This window comes from Osmerus mordax, chromosome 2, assembly GCF_038355195.1.
Source record: "Osmerus mordax isolate fOsmMor3 chromosome 2, fOsmMor3.pri, whole genome shotgun sequence".
NCBI lineage: Eukaryota > Metazoa > Chordata > Actinopteri > Osmeriformes > Osmeridae > Osmerus > Osmerus mordax.
The window spans coordinates 14,127,476-14,142,364 of NC_090051.1; the positions used below are offsets into that span (position 1 = coordinate 14,127,476).

The window sequence follows — 14,889 nt, forward strand, 5'->3', positions numbered from 1 at the left end:
TATAGATTTGGTGTCAGTTCTAGGGTAGAATAGACGTGGTGTCAGTGCTACGGAAGTATAGACTTGGTGTCAGTGCTATGGTAGTATAGACTTGGTGTCAGTGCTACGGTAGTATAGACTTGGTGTCAGTGCTACGGAAGTATAGACTTGGTGTCAGTGCTATGGTAGTATAGACTTGGTGTCAGTGCTACGGTAGTATAGACTTGGTGTCAGTGCCACGGTAGTATAGACTTGGTGTCAGTGCTATGGTAGTATAGACTTGGTGTCAGTGCTACGGAAGTATAGACTTGGTGTCAGTGCTATGGTAGTATAGACTTGGTGTCAGTGCTACGGTAGTATAGATTTGGTGTCAGTTCTAGGGTAGAATAGACGTGGTGTCAGTGCTACGGAAGTATAGACTTGGTGTCAGTTCTACAGTAGTATAGAGACTTGTTTACCAGGCTTTTGCTTCTCCATCTCTTCATCGCTCTTTTTCTGTCTAACGGCTGTCCCTCTCCCTTCCTCAGCCCTCTCCAAGCCCCGCCCCCACAGCGACGACTACACCGCCATGCGCAAGGTCCCGCCTCCCAAGCCCAAGCGCAGCCCCAACACCAAGTTGACCGGCTCCTACGAGGAGATCAACGCCGTCTCCCTTCACCTGCAGCTCCGCCCGGCCGACGTCAAACTGGCCCTGCTGTCCCGCATGGGAGGGCTGGGGGGGTTGATGCAGCGCGCCGCCTCCATGGACGGCCCGCGAGGGGCGGCGCTGGGCCAGGGCCAGGACGACGAGGAGGACGTGTACATCGAGATGGTGGGGGCCCACCCTCGGCACCCTCGCCCCCCTTCCAGCCTGCAGGACCCCTCGGAACCTCCCAACAGCCCCCCGGACGCAGAGGCCGTATACGAGGAGATGAAGTACTTCCTGCCCGAGGACGGGGCACTTCCCACGGGCACCATGAGCATTGCGAGCAAGCTGGAGGCGCTCGGACTGGGGGCGTTGGGGATGGGGATGTCGACCAATCAGAGCAGGGACTGTAAGAGGGTAGTGGTAGGGGTGACTGCTGCCATGGAGATACCCCTCATCCCGAACGCTGGGGCGGGGTTCTCGAAACCTGCCCAGGGGAGAGAGGGAGGGTGTGACATCCCCGCCCCCTTCCCCAACCTGCTCCCTCATCGCCCCCCCCTCCTGGTGTTCCCCCCTTCCCCCGTGACCTGCTCCCCTGCGTCGGATGAGTCCCCCCTCACCCCCCTGGAGGTGAAGAAACTGCCAGTGTTCGAAACCAACCTGAACTACCCCGGCGGGGGGCCAGACTCCCCCATCTCCCCCCAGTATTCCCGCCAGAGGGCCGATTCCTCCCCCAGCCTCTCCATCCTCATGCCGGACAAGTCCACCCCGCCTCTCACGCCGCCTCCCCCCAGCGCCCTCCCTCCCCCCTACAGACCCCCCTCCCACTTCCCCTTCCCCCCCGAGGTCAACTTGCTGTCTCTGACCCGGGCAGCGTCCGTCACAGGGGGGTCTGACTCATCGAAGCCCTCCTCCTCCAAACCCTACTCCTCCTCCTCCCATCCCCTGGGGAAGCCCCCTCCCTATTCGCCGGTGAAGTCGAGCCGACCCGAGCCCCGGCGGGCCCACTCCTGTTCCTCTTCTCCCCTGCTCTTCAACCCAGCCAATGGGAGATCCCTGACCAGCCCCCTGGACGAGCTCAACACTCTGTTCAACTCCGGGAGGAGCCTGCTCAAGAAGTCCACGCCTGGACGCAAGATGAGGGATGGAGGTGAGACACACACGCCCTCGCATTACAGTATTTCACACACGCCGACTCATGCACGCATACAAACTGACTCATACGCACAGGAATTCATCTCTGTCTGTCTCTATCTCTCCCTCTCCCCTTGGGTATCCTTTGTTTGTTATAATTAAGATTGCATTAGAGAGTGTGGTCTTCTACAGGGATTTACGATGGGTTGAACCTAACCACACCTGGCCAACGCCCCATCCTGTGTGGAAATCCTTCTTGGCTGTGCAGGCGTGTGTGTGTGTGTGTGTGTGTGTGTTTCTTGTTGGAATTTGGGGGGTTGGGGTGTAGCAAATGACCTCCACTTTCATGTAATCATTCACACAGTCCCAATCAAAGTATCAACCATGTTCATGTCTGATGATTTATTGGTCTTTTGGTGATTACTTCTAAGGGGTGGGGGCGTGTAGATTCATCTATGTGTGTGTGTGCATGTATGTGTGTGTGTGTGTGTTCTCTTACAGCTACAGCAGCATAAAGGATAAGGCACCTAAAAGATCATTAAGTTTCAGTAATAGCATGTTATAAGACACACTTTGCTGATTACCTCCTCTTTTGAAAAATTGTTTTAGTATCTGTGGAATATATGCCCTGAGCATTAGGGTACACTTTGTTACATATTGACCAATTTTACTTCAGCAAGATTGGGCCCAGTGTGTATGAATGTGTGTGTGTGTGTGTATGTGTGTGTGTGAGAGAGAGTGTGTGTCCCACTTTTTCCAAGCCATCTATTATGTTCTCCTGTGTACTGGCCTTTAGACCCCATATAGCTACATGCTGGCATGCTAACGAGCTAGCTCAGCCTTGCTAGCCTCTTTATGTAGTGCTGGGCATGATGTAGCAATGTGTGTTCACCAGTGTAAGGCCACCACACACAGCTAGCTGTGACCATGATGTAGAGGCTAACCTTTGTAAAAGGAGGGCAGCGGAATTTATCACACACGTTGCTGAGGAGGTGACAAGGGTCTCTAAGCATACAGATTCCCCCCGGCCCCCCCCAAAATAATCTTATACATATTTGAATTGGTGTGGTATATCTGAGTTTTTAGCTTCAGATCATCACATCCTTAGCAAGTAATAGATTGTTAAAAGCATGTCGGCCACTTCACGCATCGTCATAGTAACCATGCCCAGCTACAGAACCAGTACAGCCACAATACAATCTATCCTTGGAAGAGCGGAAGGCACTTACACTAACAATGACATTGGTTCTCTGCTACACGTGATGAAAACACACACACATACACGCACACACTCGGCGATGTGTCCCACTGTCAGTACCCCAACAACCTGAGCGGTGCAACTGCTGGCGTCATGGAAACTTGTCTGCATGCAAGAATAGGGGGGGAGGGGGTCACGACCCCCTGCGGCTATTCTGGGGAAAGAGGGGCCATGGCGGGAGGTGACGTCTGATCTGAGCAGGGGGAGATGCCAGGGGGCTTAACGGGGCCCTTCGGCTTCCGTTCTGGCCGGCCTGAGGGTGACACCTGAGGCTGCTGGGAGGTCTGGGTTAGGGGGTGCTATCCCAGATATCCCTGTGAAGAGCAGCTGTCCCTCCCTCCACTTCCTCCTCTGGGGAGATTTGGGAATGTCATGAACGCAGCAGGGAAAGGGCCTAGTGGTAACAGGGCATTCCCAACACTTCCGCCTGGAGACAACCGTAGCCCCGAACCGCCCAATCGCATCGATTTACCACAGTATCTCACTTCTTGTTGAAACACACCCACCCACATGCATGAGCGTGTTGTGATCAAATGCATCATCCACACGCCCTGATTCGTTAACTTTCTACACACGCAGACACACGCATACACTTTGTTATGTGGAAGCATGCTAGTGGTTAGGCTATACATAGGAGTCTCGTGGTCAGAAGTCACACATTCCGGATCAGCACACAAATTTCCACCACACAGACACACACACAGACACCACTGGGAGAGGGATTAGTCCAGGTTGTTCGGGGTCACTGTCTGTCATAGCCGAGATACGTAGTCCATGACATCACTTTCGGAAACAGCTCTGGATAGACAGTGTTGGCCCCTCCCACAATGTTTTCCAATGACCAGCAGTCAAATCCGTATCAATAAGTAACATATCCTGCTTCTATTGTTTCTATTTAAGTTTGTTTCTCATTGCAAAACAGAGGGAAGAATGAGATACTGTTTAGTTTGATAGAACAAAATGCTTTCTACTTTCTTTGCATGCCTTATCTAAAGGAATAGTGTGAGGTGGCAGCCTAATTAAGATATAACAAACTTAACTACCTAATGGCTCTCTCTGTCTCTCTTTCACTCTCCCCCCTCTCTTTCCCTCCCCTCGTGTCTCAGGGTTCAACTCAAACATCAACCTGCCTGGGAGGGAAGACTCAGGCTCTGCCCCCACATCCCCATCCCCTCAGCTACAGGACAAGAATGCCAATAACCACTCCCCCCACTCCCCAAACCCCGCCCCCATGGAGAATGGCAACCCTCATGGAGAAAGACTCTCTAACGGTACTTGTGTGTGTGTGTGTGTGTGTGTGTGCGTGTGTGTGTGTGTGTGTGTGTACAGATGTGTGTAAACGTTTGCAGGAGTGTGTGTTTTCACTTGTGTGCACTCACACATGTGTGAGTACTGTCTAATGCACAGGACATACGTGTTTCATGTTCAGGGTGTCTGGAAGATGAGGGTCACTGCAAGTCCATGTCCTCCAGCTCCTCCTCTCTGCACAGGCATATGGACAGCCACCACACTCAGGTAAACACACACACACACACAAACCCACAGACAGTTATGTTTGTGTGGCTTCTTGTGAGGACTGAACATTCAGTTCCGCTCACAATCCTGTTTTCTCAACCCCTAACCCCAATCTTAACCCTAACCTTAACCACTACCTTAACCCAAAAACCTAACCTGAACCCAAACCTAAGCTTCACCCTAGCTCCTAAACCTAAAACTAATTCTAACACTACACTAATTCTGAACCATACCTTAAATATAGCACTTGAAATTGTGAGTGACAAGTAAATGTCCTCCGAAGTTATCCTAGTTGTATCATCTTTAAGGGTGATACAATACTTCTGGTCCCCACAACACAGGTTAACAAGGCCCAATGAAAACACACACATATACACAAACACAACTGTGTTGGAAGTCTTCGTCCTGGGTTTTGAGTTTCTGCTCCTTCCTGTACCCAAATGACCTCTCCCAGCATATTGTGTAACATTACTCTTCATCTCGATGCTTAATTTACCGTCAGGTGTATGCGTGTATGCATGTGTGTGTGTCTGAGTGAACCAGGTGCAGATACTGTATACAAGAGCCTCAATGTTGGCATTCCAGCACTGCCTTCCTTTTGTGGAGAAGAAACACTGCCAGCTTGTTTGCCCTGCTCTCTCTTCACACACACACACACATGCACACGGGTTGTTTATAAGACATGTACCATTGGTTGAGGTTCAGGATTACATTATATTAGGTTCAGGAGGCCTGAACCTAATATAATGGTTGGCTGTTAATACACAAGCTTTCCCAGGTTCCGTAATCCATTAAAGTGTATGGTTACATGTATGCGTAGATGTTCTTTGCCCTCATATAAACACACAGACAAACACACACTCCCAACTGAGCACCTACAGTACGTCACAGGAGATGAATCAAAAGCATTGTTATCAAATGAAAACTGTAAAGTGATCTGTTTCTAAACACACACACAGACACACACAAAGGTATGCGATAGGTACGATTTTTTCTATTAAAAATAACTGTTTTGTCCCCATAAAGATGTGGTGTTAAATAATGAGGTCTTCTAAGAGTTGTTTCGAAACACATATAGCTCAATGCTGTGTCGATAAATAAAAAACATTCGAGCATGTTGCTACTTTCCAGCCATGTGCTAGCAAACCTGTTCCTTTCCCCCTCGGCTTATTTTGTGGAACCACTTTCAATAAAACTCAAGATGGAGGAAATTGAGGATGCTGAGACAAGAATTGGGGGCACTGTTTCTCATATTTGAATCGAGTTTAAAATGTTACCTACTGCAGCTTTAAGTTTTCTAAGCAGGTTGAGAAATATTTTATGGGGCACAATCCCTGCTACTGAGAGAGCTGACCGGAACATAGCTAACACCTAGATAGCCAATCAGAGCAGAGGTAGCTGTGGTCTGTAACAGGAGACGGGCAGCAACAACTTTCTTTTCCTGATACACTGGCCTGACCACTTACACTCTTTTTCTGTCTCTGCATTTCTCTCCTCTCAGACTCATCACTCTCTCACTCTTTCTCTCTTTCCCTCTCTCCTGTCTTTTTCTGCCTTTCTTTTTCTTACTCCCTCTCTCACTGTTTCTCCATCTCCCCCCCTCTCTCTATGTTTCTCCATCTCTCCCTCACACACACACACACAAACAAAGGTCACGTCTGCCAGCTCTGAACAGGAAATATGTGTATGTCGGGGAGGTCAGTGGTCGCATGGTTGTGCCGGCAGCCTCCCTGCTGCTGCTGCTCTGCTCTGGTTCGGCCCCCAGGTGCATGTAGAAGACCCAGCCTGTTGAATCATTGATCAGACGTCTCGGAGAGGCGAGGTGAGGGAAGAAGTCGGAACGTTACGATCCGGTTTCTGTCCGGACGCCATAGGGCACGGTATTCTCAGGAGATTAGTGGAAGAGAGAAGGTAGGCAGGCACACAACGTTCCTGCTCCCAGGGTGGGTTAATGGAGTAGAACTGTCTCCTTGTTCCATTACCGACAGACTACCACACACACACACACACACACCGATCATTCCTGCAATGTTTGGGAGATGCCCTCTACTCCTTTGTAATGGAGAGCAGGGTGTAAAGTGGCAGAGACACCAGAAAATAGGTTTGTGCGAGTGTATGCGTGTGTGTGTGTGTGTGTGTGTGTGTGTGTGTGTGTACAAGATTTATGCTTCAGCTAGTACAGCGCATTCTTACTGAAGTAAGAACATCTTGTGACATAGACACTTACGGGCTTTTAGCTGTTTTGAAGTCCATTCTAAGTATCTCTAAACCCCTGTTCTTCTGCTCCTTCTCACACACTGTTCTTCTCACTCTCTATGTCCTCCCTTGGCATACCTATTTCAAACTGAAAGCTACTGAGGAGGCCCCTGAAGTTTCTCAGCAGCGTATGACAGAACCCACGGCATGACATTCATTTAACAGTCTGTTATTACGGGACCACAGAGGGACCTTTAAAACAACCCCACAAGAGTATCCTCTTCTGAAATGTATTTATTCCCTGTGGGCTGTACTGTGGCTATTCTCTGTATTCTGTCTTTATTTCTCTCTTTCTTTCACTCTCTCTCTCGCTCTCCCCCCCCCCCTTTCTTTCTCTATCTTTATCTCCCGGTTTCTCTTCTCAATGCTAAAAGGTTAATTATGTATCTGTATATCTGTGTGTATATACATGTATATATATTCATGCACATCCCTCTCTCCTCTCCTACTCCAGAGAAGCCATCTAAACTTCTCTCCGTTTGGAGCGGGGGCCGCCCTCTAAGACGGGGGGGGGGCTGCTGTCAGACGGGGGGGACAGGGTGAGTGTGGTCTCTCAAACCTTGGTGCTCTCTCCTATACACCCACCTTTGTTTTTCATGCTTCCACTGTCCTGCTTCCTACTACTAGGGTGGCCTTAGCCTCGGATCGAGGGTTTGACTGGAGCATCTACGACCCTCAAAATGACTAATCAGAACCCTAACCCTAACTAGAGGGACTTTGAAACAGGACAGGTGCGACAGTAACACTTGAAAATGACTGAACACTAAAAAGCATTTATGACTGATTAGTGAACAGTTAATGCATCCTTCCTTTATAAGACATCAACAATTCATTGTTAAGCATTGATAAAACCATTGCAAATGATTTGTTTTTCATTAGTAGGTTCATTTATGACAGTTAATTCATTATTGGTAAAACATGATTAATACATTATTCTGATATGTACCTTTTGGAGCTTGCAGTTAAAACTAATCCCAATCCCAGAAGGTTTTAGGACGAAACCATGGAACTAAATACATTTTCAATATATGTTTGTTAATACAAAAATGTACCCTTTTTTAAACAAATGTATTACACCATAAATACCTTACAACGCTTGCAGAGTTTTGTTTTTTTATCGCCTTCAGGAAAGCCAGGCTTTCCTTCTTGGCTTATTTTGTGAAACCTGCCAATCTAACTCAAGCTGGAGGAAAGCATGGAATTCCTTTACATATGCTTTCTAAAAGTTATGGAAATAGTTTATTAACTATTCACTGATTATTTCTAATAATCTCATGTACCATTAGCCTAACTTGAACTTCTTCACCACTGGTTTGCAACTATTTAAATACTTCAGGTAGGCATGATAAACCAGTCTACAAGGTTTTATATGCAGTTTGCAAACATCTTGTAAATTGCCCCTATAATTATAAACATTTGTATTTGTAACAGTTTTTATAAATGCTTAACGTGGTGTAAAACAAACACTTTGTATCAATCTATGCTGAACAAACACAGGTATAAAACAATAACAGGGGCGTTGCTCGACTCAAAGCCCTACTGGGACACAGGCCCATCATTACTCATATCACTTTTTTTTCTTCCAAGCTTGCTACATACAAGAAGCGTGCAACACAATGCACTGCAGCGCTAGCACGCAAGCCAATACCGTTTTTGAAGTTTTATGTAATATAATATGTTGGACTCATGTTGTTATTATGTTTGAGTCAAAATGAGATGGTCGGTAGGCTGATTATTCCAAAACTTTCTTTTGTTTCGTAATGTTTTCATAGCCTACCTCAATTCTGACTTTTGTGCCGACGTCTGTGTGTCGCTGCAGTGGCTATTTGTGAGCTTAGACTTGACACCTTGCCGTATGGCACTGGAGCGTGACCCCAGGATAACCTGGAGCTAAGTAGCTTAGGAGGGAGGAGCAGGGGCTAGCCCATACTGATCTTGATCCTGATCCTCTCTCTTAGTTAATAGCCCCTCAAAGAATGACATGTTTGGAGTATGTTAATCACATGTTTGGGTGGACACCATCATTCTGTTGTCCTTGAATATCCGTGGACCACACACAAAAGCATACACCCTCTTGACCCACGAATATTTACTCTCATGCTCTTGAACGCTCTCCATCTTTCCCCCTCTCCCTGTTTCACCCTCTCCCTCTTTAATCCTCTACTTTCCCTCGACGAACATCCATCTTTACCTTTACTCAACGTAACTTTGATATAAAACTCCTGGTTGATGAAACGGAATATGGATATCAGTAGCTGAGGTTCATCAGTTTCAGTATGTCCCTGGGTTGCAGAGTGTAGAAAGACAACTATTTATCCAACATACCCTGTAGATATATACCCTGAAGAATGGCCATGCGGACAGGCAGACACTTTAGATAGACCATGTAGACAAATAACGATGCCCCAACAGACACTGTAGACAGACAGACCATGTAGACAGACAGACACTGTAGACAGACACTGTAGACAGACCCAGCAGACAGACGCTGTTGAAAAACCTGGTTGACAAACACCGAAGATAGACATTGTAGGCAGACATGTAGCCAGGCTAGAAAGCTGCAGAAACACCCAGCAGGTGACCTGAAATGACTTCTGTACCATAGTCGTGAAGACATTCTTACAGACCTATCTTTCACATGGGATAGGAAAAACTCAGAGAAGGTCCTAACCTTTCCTTCAGGCAACAGTAGCGTCTCTGATATTTATATTATCTATCCCCATGTTTAAACTCTGCTCTTTGTAGCCAGAAAACAATACGAATTTTGAGAAGGGCTGCAGGAACCTTGAGAAGCAGAGGGTCGTTGCTGTGACGTGTTGGGCTGTGGGAGACAGACCTGGGCACAGACGTCACCAGGAGTGCTTATCTAACCCTGGGACCCAGGGCCATTAGGATGACCTCACTGAAGAAAAGGAATGCTTTTCTGCTGGCCTTGCTCCAGACTGGGTTGGTGTAGGATAATGAGATCAGGGGGTGGAGAGAGGGAAATGCTTTGATGAAAGTAGGAAATAGAGAGGAGAGAGAGAGAGAGAGAGAGAGAGAGAGAGAGAGAGAGAGAGAGAGAGAGAGAGACAGACAGACAGACAGACAGACAGACAGACAGACAGACAGACAGACAGACAGACAGACAGACAGACAGACAGACAGACAGAGAGAGAGAGAGAGAGAGAGAGAGAGAGAGAGAGAGAGAGAGAGAGAGAGAGAGAGGGATGATTAAGGAAAAAGGGGAGGAAGGATAATGTTTAATTGGTCATGAATAAGAGTGTATTCTAGTTAGGACACTGGTCTTTCATACTAATCTCGTTAAAAACGTCTTTGTTCTATCTTCTTGTGGGGTTTAGTGGAGTAAATGTTGAGGGGTTAAATCAAACAGTGATCCAATGAAAGGAGAGTGGGGGGGGAGGCAGTCAGTGGGGGAAGGGGGATTAGGATACACTCTTAAGTCTCCCGGAGTGGGTGTAATTCATACAGGAGTGTGTGTGTCTGTGTGAGTGTTCGCGCATGCAGTTTTCCCAAAGAATCTTCGGAGATGTGTGTATGTGTTTGTTTGTCTTGAATGTTGCAAGTGTGTCCCACTGGTTTCTCCAAAATCACTCGAAACTCCTGAGCTTTTCTTGTAAAACAGCTTGATGACACACATCGACACCCTCGTGTCTCTCTCCCCCTGTCTATCTATTTGAAGAACAGAACGGTTCAATGCTTGGATTTTAGATTAGAAAAAGACTACGTGGTTTTGCATGAGGCGGAAAACTACATGTGACAATAATGTTGATCCTCCCATGCCCCTTGTTACAGTTTGACCAGTTCAGAGTGTTCCAGTGTTATTGGGCTTCTGCCTTCTGGGTGACCTTAGAGGCAAGAGGCAAATGTCCTCAGTTCACCCTTACCATTTCGTTGTCAGCCAAGAATGACCACTACTCATCCTGGATTATCATAATATTACCATATCATTACCATTCTATTACCATGACATTAAAATTGATGGTCATCCATGTTTGCATGCTACATGCTAGTTATTGCTAGCATGGTTGTGTGTATGTGAGTACAAATATACATGTGTCTGTCCCTGGGACTGTTTATTTTGATTCAACAGATTATCGTTGTATTCGTCCGGTAATGAATGGGTTAGTGTGAATGTGGCGTGTAACTCAGTCGCTTTATCATGACAGATCGTATTGTTTGTAGGGCCGTGTTGCAGTAAATAAATGACCTCATCATCACAACAGCGACCCATGCCCAGATGTGATGATGTCACAGTGCGGAGGGAGACATCAGGAGCCGTCTGATACATGTCTGTCTGTAGACTCTCTGCACGGGTTTGTGTCTCCCCAGTATGTGCTGCCCTGTCCCTGACGGTGTGTGTGCCGTGTGGCAGCGGGACAGTGTGTGCCTGTCTGCTGTTCCAGTAGCCAATGTTCCTGGCGTCAGTGCTCAGAATAGCCTGGCAGGGAGGTGTAAATTATGGATTAGGTCGCTCAGCATTGTGCTGGTACAGGCAATCAATTTGTGTGTGTGTGTGTGCCTGGCGTGTGTTTGTGTGCGCGTTTGTTAGTATTTGTGCTTGTGGCCTGGATTCCTGGAGTGCGTCCCCACTGTATTGTATGCTTGGTGTAAAGCGGGGGAAATATTGCAGTCTGGTTTCCTCTGGCTTTCTTTAACCCCCCCTCTCAGAGAAGGAAAACATAGAAGGGAATCACTCCCAGATTGCCACTAACAATATGTGCGTATGTGTGTGTGAATGTGTCAGGGACAGCCCAAAACTGCCCATTTTGCCATCCCCTTGGTCACATCCAAACACACACTGGTGTGGATCAGAGTGGCTCTGTGCCACGGCTGGCATTTACAGACGGGGGAGCGATCGGTCGTTCCTGACCGATCGATCTTCCAGGTTACTGACTGACTGATGACTGATGACGTTGTCGATCCAAGACTGGCGTGTGTCCGAAACCCCCCTCTCTCAGCCTCTGCTCACCCTATCACCTCATGGTCGCCCCTGTGAAGGTTGATGTATGGCCGGTACTTCAACAGGATATGGAAATAATAAGTCATTATGGCTGCTAGCTGTCGAAGCGGGGAGCCCCCGTCCGTCCGCTGAGTTGGTGGCTGTCAGCCATGTTGCGAGGGAGGCTCCAGAGACAGACAGTTTTCCCTCCTCCCCTCGATGAGAGGGGAGCCAGAGGGAAGCTGGCCCTCTGACAGCCCTGCGGGGACGATGGCTCGGGGCTTCCATCAGCATGGGGGACCAGGGAAAGATGACAGCAACAGGGAGCCCCGTAGCCTCCCTGTCTGTCACATCTAATGCAGATCTTTTGTTTGCAATTGGGAGCCCATGTTGACACTCATGCAGACTTCCCCTTCACAGACATAGAGATGATAGAGGGAACAGTTAGAGATTGGCGTGAAACGAGATGGTGCAAAAAGGGAGAGATGTTTGAAAGTCCTCGAGATGGGAGGCAACTACAGAGAGGTTATGACGCATTAGGGAGTCACAGACAGTGGCTGGGTCCTCTCTGCATATGAAGCAATGGAAGAGCACTGGGAAATCTTGTATTTGTTCATTCAATTTTTGACAGTCTTCTCTCCTCCTCCTCCTCCTCCTCCTCCTACTCCTCCTCCTTCCTCCACCCTTCTCCAGATGATCCAGCGTCTGCAGAGGTTTGTGGAGGAGGAGTGACCCCCTGGGGGAACAGCTGCGATTGCACCGGGTGCAGTGTGAGGCACGGGGCTAACTGGAAGCATTGGGACCCTCCGGCCCCACCCACCAGAATGCTTTGGACCAACCGGAAGGCCTCTATGAGAAGGGGAGGAGCCTTCATGATATGGATGTTTTCTTCAGACGCATGAAGCAACAGCCGTATTTCGACACCACACTTCTCGAAACCTACAACTCTGCCCTCTGTCAGCTGCTGCTTCACCCCCTCCCCCTCCGTCCCCCCATACAACCCCTTGAAGCTTAGCTCCCCCCCCCCCCCCCCCCCCAGAGCGACAGCTATTCTTCAGGGGGGAGGGGGTGTACCACCACTCCCTCCTCCCCCCCCTTCACAGCCTGGGTACGGGGGACTCGGTTAGGAGCCAGCCCCAAGGCCCGTTCAGATAGGACTCATGCCCTAGGAGTGTCTGGGATGGGAGGAGAGGAGAAGCACACCCCAGATGTTCTTTCGCAGTTGAGATATGGAGACAGAAGTCCCGCCGTCTCTGTGGAGATGCCTAGCATTATGAAAGGACTTCCCGTACCTAACCCATGGTGCTGACCACATACTGTGGTACCCTGTGATGTTCCATGTCACCATCTCTGTGTGTGAGTCCCAGCTCCCCCAGAATGCACCTCTCCCATGTTTACAGGTGACCCAGCGCCTCTTCTTCATCTCCTGTGATGGACTTCACGGTTGCTGCTCAGTTAAGCCTTTGGTAGATAAAAATACTTCAGGTACAGTGCAGTCCTGGGTGCAAGCAACATCAAATACTAGCGCTGCACTTCATGTAGTATACCCAGTACAATGGTTGCGATTGTACAATCGCAGAAGTATAATAGGTGGAATAAATCAAGTGCGCCTCAAACCCATATGTGTGCGTTTGACCCAGCCCTCCTACGGCTCAATCTGAGTCTAACCCGACTGATAGGCTCCAGGTGCCACTGTCACCCTAGCGACCAGGGGTCAGGGGTGAGTAGAACCATCAGCCATATCCCAGGGCGCGTTTCTTTCATTCCCTGTTACCTGCCGCCTGTCTTTCACTTTAGCACAAAGACACAATTCACAGGTCTCTTTACTGTGTCCTCATTAGGAGGTATTCTGTGTATGTGAGGTCAGAATGTGTTACTCTAAGAAATACCGAGGACCCACGGATATATTTGACAGCATAGAGACATTCATGGTAACACACACACACACAAACCACACGCACAGTGGATGACCACAGTCTCACTTCTACTACTCAAGATCTCTCAATGACCCGACACTATGTAGTATGTGTCAACAAAGGAGCATATGACTGTGGTCCAGACTAAGTACAGGAAGGTCTCATCTTTACTGTATCTCCTAACACCATCATCTAGGAGACCGAGTTAATAGCCTAGTTAGGCTGAAGAGCTCAAGGCCGGAAACTCCTGAATACCAGAGCTCTCCAATGTACAGAATTCTCCTCAATGCATCTCCAATGGAACCATACCCCAACCTCGCCATGCAAGCGCATAAAAACAACCCCCTCATTCAGCTGTGTCGCTCTGAAAGCACCCCAACCCCCCTCCGCTCCTTCAGAAACCCCTGGCCAATCCCCCATCCACCCCTGCCCCTCCCCCAACCTCCAGGGGACCAGAGGCATTGCCATGGTAACCTCCCTGTAAATAGTGGGATGGCGTTTTAAATGTTAGAGGTTTTACCGTAGCAGAAAAGCACAGAGAAAAGGCAGGGTAGAGAGGATAGAAATATGGTAAATATTATATTGTCCAGATTCAAGGAATGTCTTGGGTTCGATGCAATGACTGAGGCAAAGAGAAGAGGTTTATTTTATAATGTGAATTTTCTTTTCTTTTTTTTTGTCTTCTTCAGAATGATTGTCTATTGATATCAAGTTCTTTATACTGTATTTATCTTGTGTGTTTCCCATGTTGATAACTGCTGGTTTACTCCTGATAGGCAGACATGTTTACTATGCCAGCCAGGAAGGTTGATCGAAGGTGTATTGCACAATGTTGACGTGCGGTGTGGATGGGGGGGTGCTGTGGCCACATCTCCACACCCAGGTGTGTCTCTCTTCAGGCAGGCCCATCTGAGCAGATCACGGTGTCATGGCCCCAGACCTGGAGCATCAATAGATACCCCGGTCCCTGATCCTTCATCACGATGACTGATTGATCTGGTATTTACAAATTAGCCGCGCCATCACTCTGCTTGGCCTTCCCATTAGCCCTGCTTAATAGGACAAAATGTGCGTTGTTCAAATACACACACGTACAAACACACCTACTGACACACACACGTATTCTCTGGAACACGCAGATATCTTCACACATACACACACACACACACACACACAATCAGAGACTTATTTACATAAATAATCCTATAGACCTTGAATCCCTGAGAGTGGCAGCCACACCCAGCACCCCTCCAGCCTACACCAA

At 48.2% G+C, this 14,889-nt stretch overlaps 1 protein-coding gene across 1 annotated transcript in view; it reads left to right on the forward strand.

Moving 5' to 3' along the window:
• myo16 (myosin XVI) overlaps positions 1 to 12,573 on the forward strand; it is a 76,827-nt gene extending 64,254 nt beyond the window's left edge. Inside the window, exons 32-35 of the mRNA XM_067259009.1 lie at positions 507 to 1,754; positions 4,103 to 4,267; positions 4,426 to 4,511; positions 12,403 to 12,573. Of these exons, the coding sequence (XP_067115110.1) occupies positions 507 to 1,754; positions 4,103 to 4,267; positions 4,426 to 4,511; positions 12,403 to 12,441 (1,538 nt within the window). The 3' untranslated portion in view covers positions 12,442 to 12,573. The remainder of the gene's footprint in view (positions 1 to 506; positions 1,755 to 4,102; positions 4,268 to 4,425; positions 4,512 to 12,402) is intronic.
• The last annotated feature ends 2,316 nt before the right edge of the window (positions 12,574 to 14,889 follow it).